At 47.0% G+C, this 24,611-nt stretch overlaps 2 protein-coding genes across 3 annotated transcripts in view; one reads left to right on the top strand and one right to left on the bottom strand.

Moving 5' to 3' along the window:
• LOC307037902 (putative G-protein coupled receptor 173) overlaps positions 1-22,963 on the bottom strand; it is a 56,340-nt gene extending 33,377 nt beyond the window's left edge. Inside the window, exons 1-2 of one of the 2 annotated variants that reach the window (XR_013807809.1) lie at positions 21,824-22,963; positions 19,583-20,372 (exon numbers count right to left, since the gene is read on the bottom strand). The gene's annotated coding sequence lies outside the window, so the exon portion shown is untranslated. Of the gene's footprint in view, positions 1-19,582; positions 20,373-21,823 lie in introns of those variants that run through there. The other variant, XM_079679109.1, reaches the window with a different exon arrangement.
• Positions 7,475-10,248, top strand: LOC307037651 (uncharacterized protein). Its single transcript, XM_079678713.1, has 2 exons — positions 7,475-7,951; positions 8,463-10,248. Exon 2 carries the CDS (start codon positions 8,501-8,503, stop codon positions 9,689-9,691), a length of 1,191 nt encoding a protein of 396 aa, XP_079534839.1. The 5' UTR covers positions 7,475-7,951; positions 8,463-8,500; the 3' UTR covers positions 9,692-10,248.
• Positions 22,964-24,611: the final 1,648 nt, after the last annotated feature.

Raw genomic sequence — 24,611 nt, forward strand, 5'->3', positions numbered from 1 at the left:
GGCAGAACCATGAAACAAAAAACAATCAATGTATCGGACCCATCACCAGCCCCGCGTTGGTGCGGAGGTGGGACCATTTTAACCAGGTGGTAACCCAAGTCCTCCCCTTGGTCCGTGTTTCCTGCATTGAAGCATCGGACCCATGGTTGCAATCACCAGTTGGCTAACGCATATAAACGGAGAAACAGAAAACCATTTAAATAGAATTCATTGTGTGTGTTTTGGGAAGGATGTTGTCCGAATGCCCGGTGTGCAGTCTCCGCTATCTGGCTTTGAATAAGCACCTTAAGCACAAACATGCAGTGCTGAACCTGGAGGAAAGAGGCATCATTCTTAAAATGGCCAGTGGTAGAATAAATGTTCGGACCAAACCCTGTCCCATCACAGGGTGTTCGTATATTGGGAAGAAACTACACCGTCATGTAACTCGTGACCACCCTGAGTTCTCCCGAGATGAGGCACATCAGGTCATGGCCAGGCTGAAGCATAGTGTGGCCATGCAGTTGCTCCATGACCTCCGAGAGACTAATCCCATCATTGGAATGGCTACATTATTGGATATAGACAATGAGGAGGAATACCCGGTGTAACCTCCACCCTTCTCCCCACATACCGAGTGTGACGAAGAGGACTGCATGCAGGTGAGGCTGGACAATGTGGCATTGAGGGCTCAGAAGGATGCCCTCATTGATGAGGTGAAGACCCTGCGCTCCAGGCTAAAACAGGGTCTAAAACCTAGGAAGCAGAATGCCACTGCTGCTCTGCTTGAGGAAGACGAAGAATGTATACGATTTAAGGGCGTAGCAATCTCAAGTACCCCCGGCATGAACACAGTAGCCTCCGGCAGCAATACCCCTGTCAAGACCCCGGTGAAGACTGTCATGCGGTCCATAGAAGCCTCTGCGAGTGAGACCCCTCTCAAGTCTGTGATGCGGTCCCCAGAAGCCTCCGGAAGCAAGACCCCGGTGAAGACTGTCAGGCGGTCCCCAGAATCCTCCGGAGGCAAGACCCCGGTGAAAACTGTCATGCGGTCCGACAAAGCCTCCGGTAGTGAGACCCCGGTGAAGACTGTCATGCGGTCCCCAGAAGCCTCCGGTAGTGAGACCCCGGTGAAGACTGTCATGCGGTCCCCAGAAGCCTCCGGGAGCAAGACCCCGGTGAAGACTGTCATGCGGTCCCCAGAAGCCTCTGGAAGCAAGACCTTGGTGAAGACTGTCATGCGGTCCCCAGAAGCCTCCGGAAGCAAGACCCCGGTGAAGACTGTCATGCGGTCCCCAGAAGCCTCCGGAAGCAAGACCCCGGTGAAGACTGTCATGCGGTCCCCAGAAGCCTCCGGAAGCAAGACCCCGGTGAAGACTGTCATGCGGTCCATAGAAGCCTCTGCGAGTGAGACCCCTCTCAAGTCTGTGATGCGGTCCCCAGAAGCCTCCGGAAGCAAGACCCCGGTGAAGACTGTCATGTGGTCCCCAGAAGCCTCCGGTAGTGAGACCCCGGTGAAGACTGTCATGCGGTCCATAGAAGCCTCTGCGAGTGAGACCCCTCTCGAGTCTGTGATGCGGTCCCCAGAAGCCTCCGGAAGCAAGACCCCGGTGAAGACTGTCATGTGGTCCCCAGAAGCCTCCGGTAGTGAGACCCCGGTGAAGACTGTCATGTGGTCCATAGAAGCCTCTGCGAGTGAGACCCCTCTCAAGTCTGTGATGCGGTCCCCAGAAGCCTCCGGAAGCAAGACCCCGGTGAAGACTGTCATGCGGTCCGTAGAAGCCTCCTGTAGTGAGACCCCTGTATGCCAGAAGACCCGTGCGTCTGTCTCCAATAAGCTGAAAGCTAATCTGGCTAAGGACTGGCCCTCTCCCCAAAATCAATGGTCCACTGGGAAGGGACGGGGGAATACCATGCGTGAAATCACGTTGCCTAAAAGCATGGAGACGTACATTCAGACATACAGAGGTCATTGTGAGGGTCTCGCACCGACAGTAAAACGGAAAGAGAATTGTATGTCCAATGTCAGCCGGATAAAGAACTTCCTAGTATTCATGGCCCATGGTGTTGACCGGCTGTCAGACTGGCTGTTTCTAAAAGACACAAAGAGGGTCCGTGGCTGGAGCGGGTATATTTCAGAGTCCGGCCGGACAGTCACAACATCGCTGTTGTTCCTGAAGACTGTGAACATTTCCTGAGGTACATGTCTGCATCAAAGCTCCGGGGGTGCAGGCTCACCCAGTCTGATATGACCCACATCATCAGAGAGGTGAAAGCCAACATTAACGATTTGAAAAAGTCTGTCACTCTCCACCAGTTTAAGGTGAAGAGGGACAAGCGGGATCGTCTGCCGAGCCAGGCGGAGCTTCTCACCGCCATGGCGGCCGCTGAGAAGCGCATCCCTGATCTCCTTGACCTGATGGCTAGCAATCCGACCTCAATCACCCAGTACCTGCTATATGGCTATCTAACCCTCCATTGGAGCCTCCTGTATGGCCACCGTCCGGGTGTGTACGCAAACATGACCAACACGGAGGTGTTTGAGGCGGACAGAAGGGGCACTGCTGAGGGCTACATCATCCACGTGCAGGATCACAAGACTGCCAAGACATTTGGTGAAGCACAGCTGGTGCTTACAATAAAGGAGTTTAGCTGGGTCATGCGGTGGATGGGGATAAAAGAGGGCTTGTCGGGTCCTCAGAGTGAATTCTTCCTTTTCACATCGGGGAAGCAGGCTTCCAAGAACCTGAACGCTCAATTGAAGAGGGCTTGGGCTGATGCTGGGCTAGAAACAGCCGTCACCTTCACCATCTTGCGCACTGCCCTGGCTGACAATATCAAGCATCACCAAGATCCAGAAAGCAGGTCGATTCTGGCTAGGTTTATGTGCCACGACGTAAGCACTGCAGACCGGTTCTACGCGAATACGCCTGGAATAAAGGAGGCATTGAAGATCCGCTCCATGTTCAGGGCGGCGGCAGCAGCTGCAGCAGCATCATCATCAGAAGGAGGTCTACCACCGTCAGCTACCTCCGAAGAGGACTCAGGGGCGGAGAGCAGCGATACCTCTTCTTCAGGACCGATTGATACTCCTGATGAGGGGAAAGGGGCCGTGGACTCAACCTTTTTACCCCGGTGCACTGTACAAGTTAGACGGCTAATATGGCCCCCAGGCCCCTGTTAATCATGTTGTAATCATGTTGTTATTATGTTTATTTTGTATACTGTTTTTGTAAAAATTGTTTGATAATTAAATAAATAAAAAAACATTAGTATAACCTTGAAGGTTCCCAGGGGCAAATACAGTGCCAGGTATCAGACTATTTAAACAATGTGTACCAATGATTAAGACACCTTCCCTGGCTTGTAAAATGCGGTGATGCGCCCTGGACGTATCAGACTATTTTAAACAACTTTTCCCTGCCTTTCAAACACGTATCCCTGGGTGTTTTAGCCTGTCATTTTGCAGGATATCATTTAACATTGACCCTCTCCTGAAAATGGACATATTCTGTGCATTTCCGGGATAGGTTACATGTTAAATTATATCCTGCAAAATGACAGGCTAAAACGCTCTTCCATACGTTTAAAAACACTTTTCCGACTATTTTGAACAACTTTTCCCCGCCTTTCAAACACTTGTTCCTGGGTTATAGCCTGTCATTTTGCAGGATATCATTTAACATGGAATCTCTCCTGGAAATGGACATATTCTGTGCATTTCCAGAGGAGGTTACATGTTAAATGATTTCCTGCAAAATGACAGGCTACAACTCTCTTCCAGACGTTTAAAAACACTTTTCCCGACCATTTAAACATTATTTCTGGCTTGTAAAGGGAGGTGATGAGCCCTGACAGTATCAGACTATTTAAAGGGTTACCAGGAGCATGAGAATATCCTCCACAGAAGGGGCTAGGGAATGCTCCAGTTTTTGGACAAAATTAACATGGGATCACTCCGGTCAATGTACGTACTTCGTCTCACTGGAATATTAATGGCCAGATTGAATACAACATCGACCCAATTTCTTCGGTCAATGACAGGAGAGTTTTGAAAGTGACAAAACACTGTTCCACACATTTAAAAACACTTAATCAATGTTTACCCAGGATCCATGCACCTTCCCTGGCTTGTAAAATGTGGTGATGCGCCCTGGAGGTATCCTACTATTTAAAACATGTATACACTCATGTACACCATTCATAGGGTTCCCTAACACAATGCACATAGTCTGGAGCTCTCACTGGGGTCCTGCATATGCTTTAATCAGGCTTGTCCATTTGGCTATCAGATTGTTAACGAAATGGACAGATCCACAGTTTTCCCCCTAAAAATGATTTTTAATCAGTATCTTTACATTTAAATGATGGATGCTATCATCCACATGGTTCCTTAACACAATGCACATAGCCTGGAGCTCACTGGGGTCCTGCACAAGCTTTAATCAGGCTCGTCCATTTGCCTATCAGTTTGTTAACGAAACGGACAGATCCACCGGTTTCCCACTAAAAATGATTTTTAATCATTGTCTTTGCATTTAAATGATGGATGCTATCATCCACATGGTTCCTTAACACAATGCACATAGTCTGGAGCAGCAACTCGGCCATTTTTACCTGCTTGTCCATTTGCCTATCAGTTTGTTAACGAAACGGACGGATTTCCGTCCATTTGCCTATCAGTTTGTTAACGAAACGGACAGATCCACCGTTTTCCCCCTAAAAATGATTTTTAATCGTTGTCTTTGCATTTAAATGATGGATGCTATCATCCATATGGTTCCTTAACACAATGCACATAGTCTGGACCTCACTGGGGTCCTGCATATGCTTTAATCAGGCGTTTTAACACTTTTTCCCCATGAAAATGATTTTTAAACACTTTTATGGGGCTATATAAATCAAATTCCGGGTAATGCGGAGCACAATTGTACCTTTTACTATTTCCATTTATTTGTATTATATATCTTTGGGCTATAAAAGTGAAATTTTTGGATGACTTTATCAGTTTATGGAGCTTATCCCACAAATCCTGGAGGTTCCAGGCCGAATTTGGGAGCTCATAGGCGGCCTGCCATAGGCCCCCACCCGTGGAAAGAAAAGAAAATGAAAAAAACGGTCAATTATATCTTAAAACAATCAAAAATGAAGTTGAATCTTTTCAGAGTGCCAACGGAGAGGGGGGTCCAAAAAGCTCAACCCTTCGGCGCTTCGGGCCGAAGCCCCGGAGACTTTTCCACCCCCGCGTTGCAACTTAGAACGGAGAGGGGAATCTGAGCCTCCCCTTTTCTGTGAAAAAAATTCATTCATCATTTTCAGACTACTGTCCGCACGAAATCGGAAACCCAGTTTTTGAGAAGACTCAGAAAAAAAACGGCTGTGTAACATCATGGAGGAATTCATCCGCACTCTGTGCACTTTGGCTCGGATACATTTGTTGCCTCGGAGACCCCCCAGCATGGTTCTTAACAAACTTTACGTTTTTTAAATGACCTCTGGAGGAATGCAAGGGGAGGTTGATGATAACCTGCCTTATGAGGCACTATTTTGGGATACATTTTTTCATTTTCACCCATTTTCTATGGTTCTCCAAAAAGTTGATTTAGACTTTTTCTGAGTCTGGAGGAATGCAAGGGGAGTTGGCAGGGGACTCTACCCGCATTATGAGGCACTATTTTCGGATACATTTTTTCATTTTCACCCATTTTCTATGGTTCTCCAAAAAGTTGACTTAGACTTTTTCTGAGTCTGGAGGAATGCAAGGGGAGTTGGCAGGGGACTCTACCAGCATTATGAGGCACTATTTTCGGTTACATTTGTTCATTTTCACCCCTTTTTATGGATGTCACAGATCGAATGGCAAACGCGACCCGCCATCGGAGGGCCTCCGCCGGCCCGGCCTCGTACCGGTGCTCTGGCGGTTGGTTCCTCCGAACGGCGGGTTCGACTCTGATGGCCGGGAGGGACGAGGGAACCGTCGGGGGGGTCTGCTGGAGGCTCCTGCTGGAGTCCTGTGTTTCACCGGGACCTAACTCGAAAAACTTGAAACCCTGACTCCAGTGCGGTGTGGCGGCCGTGCCCCTCCGGGTACCTGACTCCCCTGCCTCCTCCTTGTGCTGCGTGTACTGCGTGGGGGTAACCCTGCGTGTCCGTTACCCTGCGTGTCTCTTACCTCCCGGGCCGACCGATACGAAGCATTTCCAAGACGAACCGTCTGACTCAGGGGTCCCACCACGGGTTCCGCAGCGGGGTGGAAGTTCCACCTCCCCACTTCGCCGCGGAGTGCAAGACAAACACCTGTTTCTCTAATCCTCCACTGTTGCATAGCGGCCTTAGTCGGCTGCGGCATTCAGCAATTGGCCTTGCTCCGGGCACCGGCTCCCTCGGGGACCACGGCTCGGTGGCTTCACATGATATAGGGTCAACCCTACTTCATCACAGGCTACCTGTTTGATCCTGCGTAACAACCACATATATTATTGTCTGCAAAGAGGGAAATGCCTGGTCCCGCCCGGGTGTTCCTCTACGGCTAGTGTCCAGCCAGCTGCGTTATCAGCAAATTTGAAGGGTGGAGGGTGCACCGGGTATTCCTCCTCATTGTCTATGTCCAATGATGTAGCCATTCCAATGATGGGATTAGTCTCTCGGAGGTCATGGAGCAACTGCATGGCCACACTATGCTTCAGCCTGGCCATGACCTGATGTGCCTCATCTCTGGAGAACTCAGGGTGGTCACGAGTTACATGACGGTGTAGTCTCATCCCAGCATACGAACACCCTGTGATGGGACAGGGTTTGGTCCGAACATTTATTCTGCCACTGGCCATTTTAAGAATGATGGCTCTTTCCTCCAGGTTCCGCACTGCATGTTTGTGCTTAAGGTGCTTATTCAAAGCCAGATAGCAGAGTCTGCACACCGGGCATTCGGACAACATCCTTCATAAAACACACACAATGAATTGTATTTAAATGGTTTTCTGTTTCTCCGTTTATATGCATTAGGGTCCGATACATTGATTGTTTTTTGTTTCATGGTTCTGCCACAAGCTCACAAGACAGTTTTGGGTACGAAAACGTGGGGATAACAGTACCTCCGGGCGCTCCATCCCGCTCCGACCTTTGCCGCAGCGGGGGGAGGAGGCATTGAACCCCTCGCACCTGCCCCCGGAGGAGGCAGGGGAGTCAGGTACCCGGAGGCTAGAGCCATATGAGATCCGCGTTCACGGAATCGCGGACGGAATCGCGGAATTGACCAATAAAAATGGAATCAACTGTAAAACGTGGAATATTGCAGAATTTGCCATAATTTGGACTGAAATTCCGTTTTCGGGAGAACGATGGAACGTTTGGTGCAAAGCAAAAATGACCGGGACGCTAACACGTGTTACAACGCACACGTCACTTCCACACTGCTTCACAACAACACAGCAATGTCCAAGCGTGTAGCTGCTTCGGTATCAACATCATCATCTAAAAAGCTACGAAATTCCACAGCAGTATCCGAATGATTTTTATGCCTCCGGCGATAAGTTATTTTGTAAATATTGTCAACATACCGTGGATTGGACCCGCAAAAATACGTGCGACGATCATTTAGTCTCGAAAAGCCATGTCAGAAACAAGGGAAAACACTGTGCTTCCCAAAACACACCTGCACTTCAAACTACAATTACAGCAAGTACCTCGTCAGCAGATTCAAGACGAGAGTTTGTGCAGGACTTTGTAGCTGTTTGCGCCGAGTCAGACATCCCTTTAGCAAAGCTGAAGAAGCTGCGACCATTTCTAGTTAAGCACTGCAAGCAGGGAGGAGCGCTGCCCGAGAACGAAACAGCCCTTCGTCAAATCCATCTGCCCCGTGTGTTTGACCAACATATAACGGCTGTTTTGGAGAAAATCCGTGGGAAGAAGTTGTCGGTGGTTGTTGACGAGACGACCGATACCAGGGACTGCAGTGTTCTAAACATCGTCATTGGTGAGCTAATGAACAGCCTATTAACATGTCGTTTAAATATCCTAATTTTTTTTAAATGCTGCAGTGTGCATTGTCAGCATGCAAAGTGTGATGACGATGATCTCTGCCTGGTGATCACAATAGATACAGCTAGAGGGCGAGGCTAATCAATGACACTATTGTGATTAAATAGCTATGTACAGTAGTCCTAAATTTAGGACTATAGATGGAAATTATAGCTCCTTGCTAAATCTGGTGCACCAGTCTATTTTTTTAATGCAAATGATTGTCAGTGCACACTGTCCTTTATAAACAAAATAAACTAAAGGTGCATAAATTATGCATTACTGTATTTCATCACAATAGAATAGATACTATAGCTAGGCTACTGACATTGTGATAATGTCTGTAGCTAGCTGTATCTATTGTTTACACTTGAAATGTGTATTTTTATTTTGTGCATTTTTATTTTGTCACAATATTATTTGGCTTAAATATAATAATCTTTTGCTTGTGTTATCTTTCATTGCAGGTGTTGAAAACCAGTACTATCTGGTGGATGTAATTTTCATGGATCGATGCAACCACTCAACAGTTGCCCAAGCCATCATACGCTCCTTCCACAGCAATAATCTGGAACTGAATGATGTCTGGGCAGTGGTCACAGATAATGCCTCCTACTGTCTGAAGGCATACAGGGAGATTCTAAAAGGAGTGATGCCCAACAGTGTCCATGTAACGTGCCTCTGCCATATCATAAATCTGGTGGGTGAGACCTGGCAGCACTACAGATACTTCTCTGATGCTGCATCACTTGTGGCAGCGATGAGATCTGTCTTCTGCAGGAAGCCTGCTAGAAAGAGAAGATGGGTGAGCTTCCTCATCAACAAGGAGTTTGTGCACACCAAGGCTCCTCCTGAATCAGTGGGCTCCAGATGGAATAGCTGGTTTGAGGCAGTGCAGTACCACGCAGAGCATGTTCATCTGTACAGAGAATTTTTGTTGGAAGAAAATTCATCAGCCCAAGCAGTCACAAACATCCTCAGCCTGCTAGAAACAGAGGAAAAGATGCAGGCCCTCACTGTGAAGCTAACCTTCATCGCAGAAGGCTGCTCCAAACTGATGACAGCTCTGACTATCCTAGAAGGAACCCATCGTACCACAGCAGTGTCTGCATACAACATCATGGAGGACCTGGGCTCTTACCTAGTGAATGGAACAGCAAAAACATGCGGGTTTGGTGCCAAGACAGATGAGCTGCTGAGAAAGACGGGTGTTCGAGAGAGGAAGCAGGTTCTTGACGATCTCCATGATGCCTTCCACTTGGCCTTCACAAAGTTCTCCAAGCACTGGGACACGCACCCAGCCAGAGAGATCTACAAGCTGATAAGAGTGTTCGATCCAAGGCAGGCACCAGCCATGGAGAAGCGGATGGAAGCCTACACAAGACTGATACCCATGGCAAACCCATCACAAGAGCTCAGTGAGCAATGGATTGCCTACCAGCACTCCAGGGAGCCCTTGGCAGCTGATGTCACTCTTGCTGATTACTGGATGGGCATGAGTGTGAGATTCCCAAAAGTTGCAGAAATGGCAATGTCCTACATCTACTTCCCAGTCAGCTCAGTTGACTGTGAGAGGAGTTTTAGCAAGTACAAGACTCTCCTTACAGACAAGCGAGAGGCACTCACCGAGCTCAACACAAAGAGGCTGACCATCATGTACTTCAATGGAGATGTCTCTGATAGATGGAAGACTTAAATGGACAGACAGGAGCTAATAAGGAGTAGTAGTACTAGTCATACTACTACAGGGAAACAGAAACACGTTTTATTGTTTTAGTTTCAAGTTTTCAACTAAATTCAGGTTACTAAGTAAGTTGTTGCATATTTTCTGATGCATTTTTTCATTTATAATGAAAAGCGCAACAGTTTACAGTTAGTGTGTTTACAGTTATTGTATTGAGTGTTTTGTTTACAGTTATTTATCTTTTTTACTTGAAGCACAGAGAGAAAAGTTTGCTTAAAATGTGTTAACTCAGAAGCCAGAAGCCAAGGGAATGTTTTGTTTAGAGTTTTTTCTTTACTTGAAGCTTATAAGCACTTTAAAATTGAACTGTAGCATTTAAACATTAAAAAAGACTGTTATATCTTATTGAATTGTGGACATTTATTCATTCCCACTTATTAGACACTATTTCTGATGGTAAAATTAGCGTAAAAAGCAAAATACAGAATTCTGAAATATTAAAACGGAAAAAACGGAATTTGGCAAAAAATAAAATGGAATTTGGAAAATAATAAAACGGATTTCATATGGCTCTACCGGAGGCGCACAGTGGACGGCCGCCACACCGCACTGGAGTCAGGGTTCCGAGTTTTTCGAGCCAGGTCCCGGTGAAACGCAGTACGGAGCACCCGGCAGGAGCCTCCAGCAGACCCCCCCGCACGGTTCCCTCGGAAGAGGAGGAGAGGTGGGTGTTTTTCATCTGCTGGTGGACTGCCGGGGAGAACGTGCTGCTCGGGAGCCAGGCTCAGAGTTAGTGGCAGTGAGAGCCCGTGCACCTGCCTTTTACAGCAGGCACGCGCTGGTATCGGGTTGGGGAGAGAAGGTAGAAGCAGAGGCTGCAGAAACAGCCAGAGCCTTCCCCTCTAACACACCCCTGATTCGGTCCATAAGCACTGGGCAGAGTCCCCTGTCAACTCTCCTTATATTCCTCCGGAGACCAGTTGGGACATGGCAGCATCCCACTTCTCCTGGTACACCATATCGTTAAATGAGCTCAGTAATGTACTGCATAACATCACATGGGTAAATGAGCTACGTAATGCCCTGCAAAATCACATTTGGTTTATTTCCAAAAAGCCTGGAAAAAACCCATATATGTCCTGTAAAATATCATTCTTTGTCTATTTCCATCCTTCAGGCAAATACACATATCTTTGTCCGCTCCAGGAGCACAGTCGAACCCGCAGTTTGGAGGAACCGACCGCCAAGCACCGGAACCTGGACCCGGGGAGGAGTCCCTCCGATGGCGGGTCAAATGTGCTGATACAGCAGCTGGCTGGACACTAGCCGTAGATGAACACCCGGGCGGGACCAGGCATGTCCTTCTTTGCAGACAAGCATATATGCGCTCCGGCATTCGCCACATATCTTTGTCCGCTCCAGGAGCAGAGTCGAACCTGCAGTTTGGATGAACCGACCGCCAAGCACCGGAACCTGGACCCGGGGAGGAAGCCCTCCAATGGCGGGTCAAATTTGCTGATAACGCAGCTGGCTGGACACTAGCCGTAGAGGAACACCCGGGCGGGACCAGGCATTTCCCTCTTTGCAGACAAGCATATATGTGGTTGTTACGCAGGATCAAACAGGTAGCCTGTGATGAAGTAGGGTCGACCCTATATCATGTGAAGTCACCGAGCCGTGGTCCCCGAGGGAGCCGGTGCCCGGAGCAAGGCCAATTGCTGAATGCCGCAGCCGACTAAGGCCGCTATGCAACAGTGGAGGATTAGAGAAACAGGTGTTTGTCTTGCACTCCGCGGCGAAGTGGGGAGGTGGAACTTCCACCCCGCTGCGGAACCCGTGGTGGGACCCCTGAGTCAGACGGTTCGTCTTGGAAATGCTTTGTATCGGTCGGCCCGGGAGGTAAGAGACACGCAGGGTAACGGACACGCAGGGTTACCCCCATGCAGTACACGCAGCACACGGAGGAAGCAGGGGAGTCAGGTACCCGGAGGCGCACGGTGGCCATACAGGGCGAGGCCGCCACACCGCACTAGATTCAGGGTTCTGAGTTTTTCGAGCCAGGTCCCTCGACGGTTCCCTCGTCCCTCCCGGCCATCAGAGTCGAACCCGCAGTTCGGAGGAACCGACTGCCAGAGCACCGGCACGAGGCCGGGCCGGCGGAGGCCCTCCGATGGCGGGTCAGGTTTGCCATTCGATCAGTGAGAAATCAGAAAAAAGTCTGAGTTAACTTTTTGGAGATCCATAGAAAAGGGGTGAAAATGAAAAAAAGTATCCGCAAATAGTGCCTCATAATGCAGGTAGAGTCCCTTACAACTCCCTTTGCATTCCTCCAGACTCAGAAAAAGTCTAAGTTATTTTTTTAGAGAACCATAAAAAAGGGCTATAAGTGTTAAAATGTATCCGAAAATAGTGCATCATAAGGCGGGTAGAGTCCCCTGACAACTACCCTTGCATTTCTCCACACTCAGAAAAAGTTTGAGTTATTTTTTTTGAGAACCACAAAAAAGGGCTAAAAGTGTTCAAATGTATCCGAAAATAGTGCCTCATGAGGCGGGTAGAGTCCCCTGGCAACTCCCATTGCATTCCTCCAGAGCCCAGTTCAAAAACTTAAAGTTTGGTAAGAACCATGCTGGGGGGTCTCCGGGCAACAAATGTATCCGAGCCAGAGTGCTCATACAGCGGATGAATTCCTCCATGAAGTTACACAGCCGTTTTTTTTCTGAGTCCTCTCAAAAACCGGGTTTCCGATTTCGTGCGGACAGTAGTCTGAAAATGATGAACACATTTTTTGGATGGAGTAGGGGAGGCTTGGATTCTCCTCTCCGTTGTAAGTTGCAACGGGGGGGTGGAAAAGTGTCCGGGGCTTCGGCCCGAAGCGCCGAAGTGTTGAGCATCTCTGAGCCCCTTCTCTGTGGGCACTTAGTATTTTTTCGAGAATTTTTCAAAACTTCATTTTTGAATATTTTAAGATATAATTGACCGTTTTCTTTCATTTTTTTTTCTTTCCACGGGTGGGGGCCTATGGCAGGCTGCCTATGAGCTCCCAAATTCGGCCTGGAACCTCCAGGATTTGTGGGATAAGCTCCATAAACTGACAAAGTCATCCAAAAATGTCACTTTTATAGCCCAAATATATATAATACAAATAAATTAAAATAGTAAAAGGTACAATTGTGCTCTGCATTACCCATAATTTGATTTATATAGCCCCATCAAAGTTTTTAAAAATCATTTTCGTGGGGAAAAAGTGTTAAAACGCCTGATTAAAGCATATGCAGGATCCCAGTAAGGTCCAGACTATGTGCATTGTGTTAAGGAACCATATGGATGATAGCATCCATCACTTAAATGCAAAGACAACGATTAAAAATCATTTTTAGGGGGGAAAACGGTGGATCTTTCCATTTTGTTAACAAACTGATAGGCAAATGGACGGAAATCCGTCCGTTTCGTTAACAAACTGATAGGCAAATGGACAAGCAGGTAAAAACGGCCGAGTTGCTGCTCCAGACTATGTGCATCGTGTTAAGGAACCATGTGGATGATAGCATCCATCATTTAAATGCAAAGACAATGAATACAAATCTTTTTTAGGGGGAAAACGGTGGATCTGTCCGTTTCGTTAACAAACTGATAAGCAAATGGACAAGCCTGATTAAAGCTTGTGCAGGACCCCAGTGAGCTCCAGACTCTGTGCATTGTGTTAAGGAACCATGTGGATGATAAAATCCATCATTTAAAAGCAAAGATAATGATTAAAAATCATTTTTAGGGGGAAAACTGTGGATCTGTCCATTTCGTTAACAATCTGATAGCCAATAGGACAAGCCTGATTAAAGCATATATATGCAGGACCCCAGTGAGAGCTCCAGACTATGTTCATTGTGTTAGGGAACCCTATGAATGGTGTACATGAGTGTATACATGTTTTAAATAGTAGGATACCTCCAGGGCGCATCACCACATTTTACAAGCCAGGGAAGGTGCATGGATCCTGGGTAAACATTGATTAAGTGTTTTTAAATGTGTGGAACAGTGTTTTGTCACTTTCAAAACTCTCCTGTCATTGACCGGAAAAATTGGGTCGATGTTGTATTCAATCTGGTAATTAATACTCCAGTGAGACGAAGTACGTACATTGACCGGAGTGATCCCATTTGAATTTTGTCCAAAAACCGGAGCATTCCCTGACCCTAACCATTGACTTTAAAATATAACTTTTCACTTTCAAAGCCCTCAACAACCTTGCCCCCCCCCTACCTCTGTGAGCTCATCCACGACACACCCCCACCCGTCGCCTCAGGTCTGCTGAAGCTAACCTATTGCAGCCCATCAGGACAAAGCTCCGGACCTGGGGTGACAGGGCCTTCGCAGCAGCCTCCCCCACACTCTGGAACTCCCTCCCCAGCCACGTCAGATCCGCCAACACTCTCACATCATTCAAACAATCCGTCAAAACTCACCTTTTCACTCTGGCCTTCAACTCCAAATCAACTATCCCCTTGCCCTTATTCCTCCTAGCTTAGCACTTTCTACTTTTGTCGTTATTTTGTTTTACTTGCTTGTAAGCGCTTTGAGCACCAGGAAAAGCGCTTTATAAATGTAATGTATTATTAGGGTCTGAGACCTAGGTCGGCGAAGACCCTATTGAAATTGGTCGCGCAGCGACTGATAAACCTACGAAAAACACCCAAAAACAGGGAAAACGACCGGCAAAAGCACAGAAAAGGTTCGGAAATCATGACGGCTGATGGGCCGAGTGAGCCCAGTCACGTAGGCCACGCCGACTTCCGTTTTTAACGTTAACTCCCCCTACTTTAACTTTCACGTAAACGAACGAAACTCGCGGAGACGAACCAAAAAGCCTCTTGGAAGGGTATACAATAACTTACAGGAAGTCGGCCATTTTGAATTTGGCATTGGAAAAACGCGATTTTATCATCCATCTTCTCCTAGGGACTTTATCCGTACGACTTGAAATTCGTCGGGTAGCTTCTTGAGACATGGGCAATTCAAAGTTATCACGGAAGTTTTTTTCTTTCCCACGGCGTAGCCGTGATTTGGCACCAAAGTTCGCGTTCGCTCGAAGCTAGGCGGTCCCTCGCCATGGAACACGATGATGTCATAACGCCAACTGACAAGCTCAGAACGCCACCAAACTTCACATGATGGTTAACACTTCGGCCCTGAACAGCTCTAGGTGAAATCTGATGTTACTTAATTTGGCGTAACCATGGCAACGCTTCCTTCGCCATAAAATACCATGTTGTTGTAAGTCAATGGAAAATCGTCCAAACAGCACCAGACTTCAGACTATCATTAATGGTCCGGCCCTCAACAGCTCTATGTCAATTATGGGATGTCCTCATATGCCGTTGCCATGGCAACGCGCCCCCCGCCAATAAACCTGGTGTTGTCGTAACTCAATGGAAAATCGTCCAAACGACACCAGACTTCAGACTATCATTAATGGTCAGGCCCTCAACACCTCTATGTCAATTATGGGATGTCCTCATATGTCGTTGCCATGGCAACCCGTCCCTCGCCAATAAACCTGGTGTTGTCGTAACTCAATGGAAAATCGTCCAAACGGCACCAGACTTCAGATGATGGCTAATGGTCCGGCCCTCAACAGCTCTCCGCCAATTATGGGATGTTATCATATGCCGTTTCGATGGCAACGCGTCCCTCGCCAAAAAACCTGGTGTTGTTGTAACTCAATGGAAAATGGTCCAAACTGCACCAGACTTCAGACTATCATTAATGGTCCGGCCCTCAACAGCTCTATGCCAATTATGGGATGTCATCATATGCCGTTGCCATGGCAACAGATCCCTCGCCATGAAACACGGTGTTGTCCTAATTCAATGGAAAATCGTCCAAACGGCACCAGACTTCAGACTATCATTAATGGTCCGGCCCTCAACAGCTCTATGTCAATTATGGGATGTCCTCATATGCCGTTGCCATGGCAATGCGTCCCCCGCCAATAAACCTGGTGTTGTCGTAACTCCAATGGACAAGGTCCCATCGTCCCCCAGTCTTAACTTTTATATCACCGGTCAATGCCTCAACAGCTCTACGTGAAATCTGAGATCTCACCATATGCCGTTTCCATGGCAACACTTCCCTCGCCATGAAACATGGTGTTGTCCTAACTCAATGGAAAATCATCCAAACGGCACCAGACTTTAGATGATGGCTAATGGTTTGTCCCTCAACACCTCAATATGACAATAGTGAGTTTTCCCCAAAAGCTGTTGCCATGGCAACACACCCCTCGCCGTTAACCACGATATTGCTATAAGTCCTGTGTATATGGTCGAAAACTGTTCAAACTTTACATGTGTGCTAACTGTCAAGCCCTCGACACATATGTGTCAGTTTTCAGATTTTGTCAAATTTCGTTGCTATGATAACAAAATGGTCTCCGTGAAACACGGTTTTCTCATAACTCCAGTTAACATGCTCCAAACGGCCCAAAACTTCACAGATCTGATAACGATGCAGCCCTCAACACATCTAGGCGTATTATGGGGTTTCATCAAATTCCGTTGCCATGGCGACAGATCCCTCGCCATCAAACACAATGTATCTGATACTGCTGTAACTCCTAAATACATTGTCCGATCGGCCTGAAACTTCCCACGTTTGCCAACGGCCGAGTCCTTCAGACACCTAGACACGTCGACGTGCGGACAACAGCCTGCGGAACGTCGAAGACCCGCTCAACGCTGCTTGCAGCTTTAATTATTATTATTATTATTATTTTAATACATTGCGCGCACTTTTGACCCCCGCAACATATGTGAAAACTCACCAAAAATTGCGTAGGCACTCACTTCCGTTTTTAACGTTAACTCCCCCTATTTTAACTTTCACGTAAACAAACAAAACTCGCTACGCATATCTAGGGTGCGGAGACTAACCAAAAAGCCTCTTGGAGGGGTATAAAATAACGTACAGGAAGTCGGCCATTTTGAATTTGGCGTTGCAAAAAACGCGATTTATCCTCCGTACGAAATCTATCTTGTCCTAGGGACTTTATCCGTACGACTCGAAATTCGTCGGGTAGCTTCTCGAGACATGGGCAATTTAAAGTTATCACGGAAACTTTTTTCTTTCACATGGCGTAGTCGTGATTTGGCGCCAAAGTTCGCGTTCGCTCGATGCTAGGTGGTCCCTCGCCATGGAACACGATGATGTCATAACTCAAACTGACATTCTCAGAACGCCACCACACTTCACATGATGGTTAACACTGCGGCCCTGAACAGCTCTAGGTCAAATCTGATGTTACTTCATTTGGCGTTACCATGGCAACGGATCCTTCGCCATAAAACACGGTGCTGCTGTAACTCCAATGGACACGGTCCCATCGTCCCCCAATCTTCACTTTTATATCACTGGTCCATGCCTCAACAGCTCTACGTGAAATCTGAAATCTCACCATATGCCGTTTCCATGGCAACGCATCCTTCGCCAAAAAATACCATGTTGTCGAATTCAATGGAAAATCGTCCAAACGGCACCAGACTTCAGACTATCATTAATGGTCCGGCCCTCAACAGCTCTATGTCAATTATGGGATGACATCATATGCCGTTGCCATGGCGACAGATCCCTCGCCATGAAACACGGTGTTGTCCTAATTCAATGGAAAATCGTCCAAACAGCAGCAGACTTCAGACTATCATTAATTGTCCGGCCCTCAACACCTCTATGTCAATTATGGGATGTCCTCATATGTCGTTGCCATGGCAACCCGTCCCTCGCCAATAAACCTGGTGTTGTCGTAACTCAATGGAAAATCGTCCAAACGGCACCAGACTTCAGATGATGGCTAATGGTCCGGCACTCAACAGCTCTACGCCAATTATGGGATGTCATCATATGCCGTTGCCATGGTGACAGATCCCTCGCCGTGAAACACGGTGTCGCTGTTACTCCTATGAAAATGGTCCAAACGGCACCAGACCTCAGATCATGGCTAATGGTCCGGCCCTCAACAGCTCTATGTCAATTAGGGGATCTCATCATATGCCGTTGCAATGGCGACAGATCCCTCGCCATAAAACACAATGTTGTCCTAATTCAATGGAAAATCGTCCAAACGCTACCAGATTTCAGATGATGGCTAATGGTCCGGCCTCAACAGCTCTATGCCAATTATGGGATGTCATCATATGCCGTTTCCATGGCGACAGATCCCTCGCCATGAAACACGGTGTTGTCCTAACTCAATGGAAAAATGTCCAAACGGCACCAGATTTTCAGATGATGGCTAATGGTCCGGCCCTCAACAGCTCTACGCCAATTATGGGATGTCATCATATGCCGTTTCCATGGCAACGCATCCCTCGCCATAAAACACAATGTTGTCTTAAGTCAATGGAAAATAGTCGAAACTGCACCAGACTTCAGATGACAGTTAATGGTCCAGCCCTCAACACCTCAATATGACAATAGTGAGCTTTCCTCAAAGGCTGTTGCCATGGCAACGCATCCCTCGCCGTTAAGCACAATATATCTATAACTCCTGTGTACATTTTCAAAAAGTGTTCAAATGTCACATGTGTGCTAACGGTACAGCCCTCAAGACATATATGTGTCAGTTTTGAGATTTCTTCAAGTGTTGTTGCTATGGTAACAAAATGGTCACCGTGAAACACGGTTTTCTCATAACTCCAGTTAACATGCTCCAAACGGCCCAAAACTTCGCAGGTTTCATAACAATGCAGCCCTCAACACATCTAGGTGTATTATGGGGTGTCATCAAATTCCGTTGGAATGGCGACAGATCCCTCGCCATCGAACAGAATGTTTATGATACTGCTGTAACTCCTAAATACATTGTCCGATCGGCCTGAAACTTCCCACAAATTTGCCAACGGCCGAGTCCTCGAGACACCTAGACACATACGTCGACGTGCGGACAACAGCCTGCGGAACGTTGAAGACCCGCTCAACGCTGCTTGCAGCTTTAATTATTATTATTATTATTATTAAATATTATCATGAATATTAAACACACCAACCTCTCTCATACAATAATAAAATACAAATGATGTGTGTGCGTGTGTGTGTGTGTGCGTGCGTGCGTGCATGCGTGTGTGTGTGTGTGTGTGTGTGTGTGAGTGATGGATCGTTGGAGCTATGCGCAACTCAAGGTATATGCTCGAACGGGAGCTGTCTGGACGCTACAATCATGTTGCGCGCACTATCCGTGCTGAGTGTGCTGAATTTCCGTACAATGTCCCACTGTCTGGCTACCTGCATAAAGTCAAGTGCTCGGCGCAGTTGTCGGCGAAATTTCGCTCCTCTGTTTTCATTTAAACAGCTCCTTATATCCGTTAGCGCAGCTAGCTAGCACCAGATGATAACAACAACAATACACGTAAGGTCTTTCTCTCGCTCGCTCGCGCCACACATACACAAACCCTCCCGGTCCTCCCGATGGCCAGTCGGTGCCTGCCGGTGAGAGTGGAAGTTTGGTCTGCCACGAGCGGACGGCAGGAGTGGGGCTGTCAGCATCAGCTTGTAGATGGTATTTTAAACTCGATGCGATCTGAAACTACGGGACGGCCGAGGACAAAAAATACACGTGTTTGTGTGGCATTGTTTGGGATGACCTAACTCAAATAGCGTCCACCCAGTAAACAAACCCCCACTACACCACTGTTCACACTGCTGCTGTGCCTGCAGAACACCCCATTCACAAATAAAAAGAGACGAAAGCAAATAAAGGGGGATGTCAGTTTTGCCGTTTCTAAATAGAAGCCTCTGAAAATGTTTCTATGAATTATTTATTTGGTTATCTGTCAGCACATTCCAAGAACAGTCTAATATCAGCTGTTTGTGAACATGAGGAGAGCCTTTGACAACATTGTATTACCAGGGCTCGACATTAAGGACTGCCCGATGGCCCGGGGCCATCTAGTATTTAGCTCGGGCAATGAAGCCTCACCTGCTGGTTGCCCGATCGGGCAATCTATTATGCCAGTATCATGCAGCTCGCGGATCCAGTAATGAGTGACCCAACAGTAAAACTAAACATATCTATAACTAGTTTAGGTAGTTTGAGAGGTGATTAAAATAGCTGCGTGTGATATTCTAACCTGAAGTGTGTGTTTTGTCCGCTCACCGCTGCATGTGATCATGCAGAGCTGCGTGTCGACTCGTCAGCAGCAGCTGATCTCTCTCTCCCGTCAGATTAGACTTCACTCGCGTTTATATCCATATCGATCAGATCCAGCTAGTTCTAGCTAATGATATGACGACCTGCTTATTAAAAGACACCTAAACAATAAGTGTCGCTATGCAACTGGGTGAGGCCACAAAGTATAGCGCAGCATTACGCATTTGTTCACATGCCCATCGGAACCCCGAGGCATTACCAACAGATCAACGCACAATCAACCCATACAGGATATATCTTTCTCCACATTAAGTGTTAGACATTAGAATTGACTATTCTTGTCTGTCACATACTCTTTTTGTCTGTCACATAAATGGCGCAACTGAAGCGGTATTGCGCTAAAGGGAAATTATCTTGACCGAAGAGATTTAGATTTACCGGCTAACGGGAACTCTGACGTCGCCATTTCGTGTGCTTTGCGGATGCGCTCGGCTCCTCTCGACTGCTGCTCGGGTCTGCTCGGTCAGCTTCCGGATGAGGCATTCGTTCGACCAACTTAAAGTAAATAACATTACAAACATTTTTAACAGGGGCCATAATAGTGTAAACAATGTTTGTTTTGGCAGTTACAACTGAATGTAATGTTTTCTACTTTTTTACATCTGGGAAGGCATTTGCCTTCATATGATGGAAAGTGTCTTGACCAACAACTTAAGTATTTCTTATAGCTATGCAGGGCATGCAAATGAGATAATACAAGCAAGAACAAACAAACAAGTGAAATGAAGAATAAAATTGAAATTGTACAATATAACATTGTGGTGGTTCATCTTATAATTCAGTCTAGAGAATGCACCAGACAGCATCTACAGTAAGACCTGCAAAAATCTAAATGTTCTAGGGGGAGGCCCCCCAAACCCCTCGTGCCATTTCGTCCGTGCGCATTTTTAAGGGCAATCTCTACTGGGCTCAGGGCCATCTGTAAATTAGCTTAGATGGCCCACAGGCCCAAAATCCTTAATGTCATGCACTGATTACAAATAAGCAAAAAGGAAAAGCCTTAATGTGGCATCCTTGTAGCCTAGATGTGCTGATAGCTTAGTTTATCCTGAAAAGAAAGATGTATTTGATTATGCCTTTCAGGGTTGAGGTTATACGCAAGAATACAAGGCAAACCAAACATATTAAAAAAGGGCTTAAAGGAGAGTGAAAACAGGAAATGATGAATGTAAATCAGAGGGTGATAACAAAAGAGATGTAGGGATGACATGTGGTTAATTCATTTGACTTTCATATACTGTTTTTATCAGGTTCTGTTTGAGTTGCAGTGCTCACAGCTCCACAGGCTGGGGGTCTGGGGGGGGATGAGTCTGAAGGAGGGGCTTTGCAGAGCTGAGAGTTGGTTGGCGGCGGAGGGCAGAGTCACTGTCAGGAACTGGGTAGCAACAGCAGCCCCATACCTCTGGCTCAATGTCGGTGGGAGGAGGCGACAGAGCCCAGTGGAGGAGACGGAGACAGAGCTGGTCTCTGACAGAGGGGCCCAGTATCAGGCCCCTCACATGTAGGAGTGGGGGGCCAGTGACTGCTGCAGTCCAGCATTTAGGAGCCAGGCTGCTTTAAACCACACACCACATGATCTGTGTATAAGCAGGGGAGGTGGGGGGAGCTGGGTTCTCCGGGCCACATTACACCAAATTATGTTAAATCACTTGCTTGTCCCAGTGCTGAGCGAGCCAGTGAAAAGCCTGTATTATTTATCATCAACATAGCAGTGTCACACTGACCACTGCATGCTGCTGTGAGACATGCATCAAACATTAGCTTAGCTCTGCATAATGCCCCCCCTCATTAGATGACAGCCCTGTAGAGGCTGGCAGACAAAGGCTGTGTCCCAGAGAGTCCCAGTCTGGGCCTGCAGAGACACACTCAGGCTAATGGCTGCAGAGCAGGCAGCAGACCTGGAATCTGTAGGCAGCACAAAATGGTGTTCATGTTGTGGTCCTTACCTGCTGGGCCGCTGGTCCTCCACTCTGTGGCGGGCAGGCCGTGATGCAGTCCACGATGCAGTCTACATGAACCGTTAGGCTGCTCCACACATCTTACACAGAAGTAAATCACCTGCTGAGCTGACAGCTGTGTCAACGGTCCAGATCTTCCTAAAGGGTGTTAAGGGAAGCCTGTTGAGGACTCCCTTTATTAATCAAAGTGCTTAAATAACACAAAGCTGTTTCCTCTTTTTTCTCGTTTATGTCATGTCTCCGTTTTTCCACAGCTCGTGCCGGTCGACGATAAATCCACAGTGAGAGGCAGCACAGGGTGGTGATCCAGAGAGGGCTGCTCCTTTATCCAGTATAATTAACATTAATGAATACAAAAAACTGCAGGTTGTAGGATCCTATTGTGGCATTAGTAAGCTGATGTTCTGTTGGAGCTGCCGGCAGCATACGCCCTGTGGAGCCTCTGCTGCTCCCGGTGTCCGAGAGCCTGTCGATCCCCGCCGCAGGTCCCTCGCATGAATCGGGTCCGAACCCTCAGTCTGCTTTTCAGGAAATCCGTCAGTATGCAGTAACAACTCGATGGCTTAGAACAGATTATGTTCGCTAGCTAACGTATTGAGTAGAGAAAGCCCAGAGCAGGCAGGGCTGCGGGATGACACAGAGGCCGGTCCTCATTCTGTCCCGCAGCCCGTCAGCGGCCAGCGGGGAGACACTGTGCGGAGAGCCGGGGGACGCCTGCTGCTCGGTGTCACTGCAGCTCAATGTGCCGCTTTGTACCGGAGCAGAGAGGGAGCGATGGGCCGGGAATAAGAGCAGCATCCAACCGCCAGGAAAGGGAACTGCTGGTATCGGGAATGGTTTTAATCCTGTCTGAATGCTCAATGGTCAGGGGCGGCCCCACGCTTTTTGGGGATGTGGGCGGACTCTCACCACCAGAGCCCAAAACCTAATTTAGGAAACATCATGCATACTTTAAACTTCAAACAAAAATTAATCCTTTTAAAAGTGGGTTTTCTTGAACCATAAATATAATACAACTGAAAATCCAACATTAAAAATGGAGTAGGCCTATCTCTCAATCCTATTGAGAGTCAAAAGTTCCAGACATCTGTTTAATTGAAGTATTTTTAAAGAAAGGATTAGTCAACAAGCTGCGCAGTCCTGATGATGATGATGATGATGATGATGATGATGATGATGATGATGATGATGATGATGATGATGATGATGATGATGATTGTGAGCGTTGTGTTGACTAATGAGGCCGCTGCAGTGCACTGGTCCATGTGTTCTGATGGCCTGCAGGCCGACTGGTCTGGGGTCAGCAGAGGTCACAGGAACATGCAGGCTCGGTGAGGACATGAAGAGCTTCACAGTGCGGCCTGGATCACTTCCCTCCTCTCGGCAGGTCAGTGTGTTTGTGTGCTGCTCGAACAGATGTGTGCCCTGCTGGAAGCTGTTCACTGTAAAACCTCTACCTCACTAACCATGGAGCTAATGTGTCCTGCACATCACTTACATCACTGTTTGGAGCACACGTATGTGGGAAAGAAACCTTTTGGGAAGATTAAATACAATTATGTGTTTTCGATGAATTCAGATGAGCAATATTCTAATCATTCATTGCCATGGACCATAACAAGGGATTTAATGAACACCAAAACATGAGATCTCTGTGAAACCAACTAATCAGATGGATTTAAAACATCTTTAAAGAGACCTCTACCATAATATCCTGGGAGTGGGACAAGATATTGTACTTGTAATGGGGGTGACCTGGGGCCGTATTCACAAAGGATCTTAGGGCTAAAAGTAGCTCCTAACTGGCGAATTTAGGAGAAACTCCTAAACATAATGGGCGTGTCAGTCTTAAATTTAGGACTCCTAATTGTATTCACTAAGAGCAATTCACAAAGTATTTTAGGCCTAAAAGTAGCACCTAAGTTTAGGAGAGCTTAAAAGTCCTCGAGAGGACTCCTAACTCAGTAAGACCTATTCACAAAGAATCTGAAAATGGCTGCGAGACGAAATGTTTTGGAGACAATGGAAGACTGTGAATTGATCAAGAGATATAGGCTAAATTGTGAGGGTATCAAACTTGTTGTGGAATTAGTGCGGGATGCAATAACATCCCCGACTAACAGGAATAACCCGATTAGTCCGGAAATAAAATGTTTGGCAACACTAGGATATTTAGCAATGTGGGAAAATGCAACTTTGCAATGCCGACGATTTAGGAATATCGCAACCATCAGTCAGCCTAACCATCTAGCCTAACCAGTCATAAACGAAACCATCAACGTGCTCTCTAGACCACATATCATCCAACAGTTTATCCGGTTTCCTTTGGACAATCAACAACTATACAGGATCAAAGCCAACTTCATGGCAATTGCAGGTATGCCCCGGTGTGGTCGGTGCTATTGACGGGACGCACATAAAAATAATTGCGCCATCAAAAGATGAGGACGTGTTCGTCAATAGAAAGAAAGTACATTCCATCAACACGCAGATTGTTTTCATTCATCATGATAGGGGGACTTGAACGGCGGTATGGGCTGTTATTGAAAGTGTTTAAGTGCTGGAAATATGCTCATTGGATAATAGTTTGCAGGGTGCTTTTAATTGCCTTCTTGATCTAATGCAATTTACATATTTGTATTGTTTGCTCTCTCTCTTTAACGTGCATATACAACGTCATTATCGTGGTCTGCACAAACTTGTCATCATGCGTGTATTCTGCTACCTGCACTGTCCATAAGTATTTGATAGGAATACATTTCTAGCCTAGGCTATT

This window comes from Notothenia rossii (assembly GCF_949606895.1).
Source record: "Notothenia rossii genome assembly, chromosome: 4".
Taxonomy (NCBI): domain Eukaryota; kingdom Metazoa; phylum Chordata; class Actinopteri; order Perciformes; family Nototheniidae; genus Notothenia; species Notothenia rossii.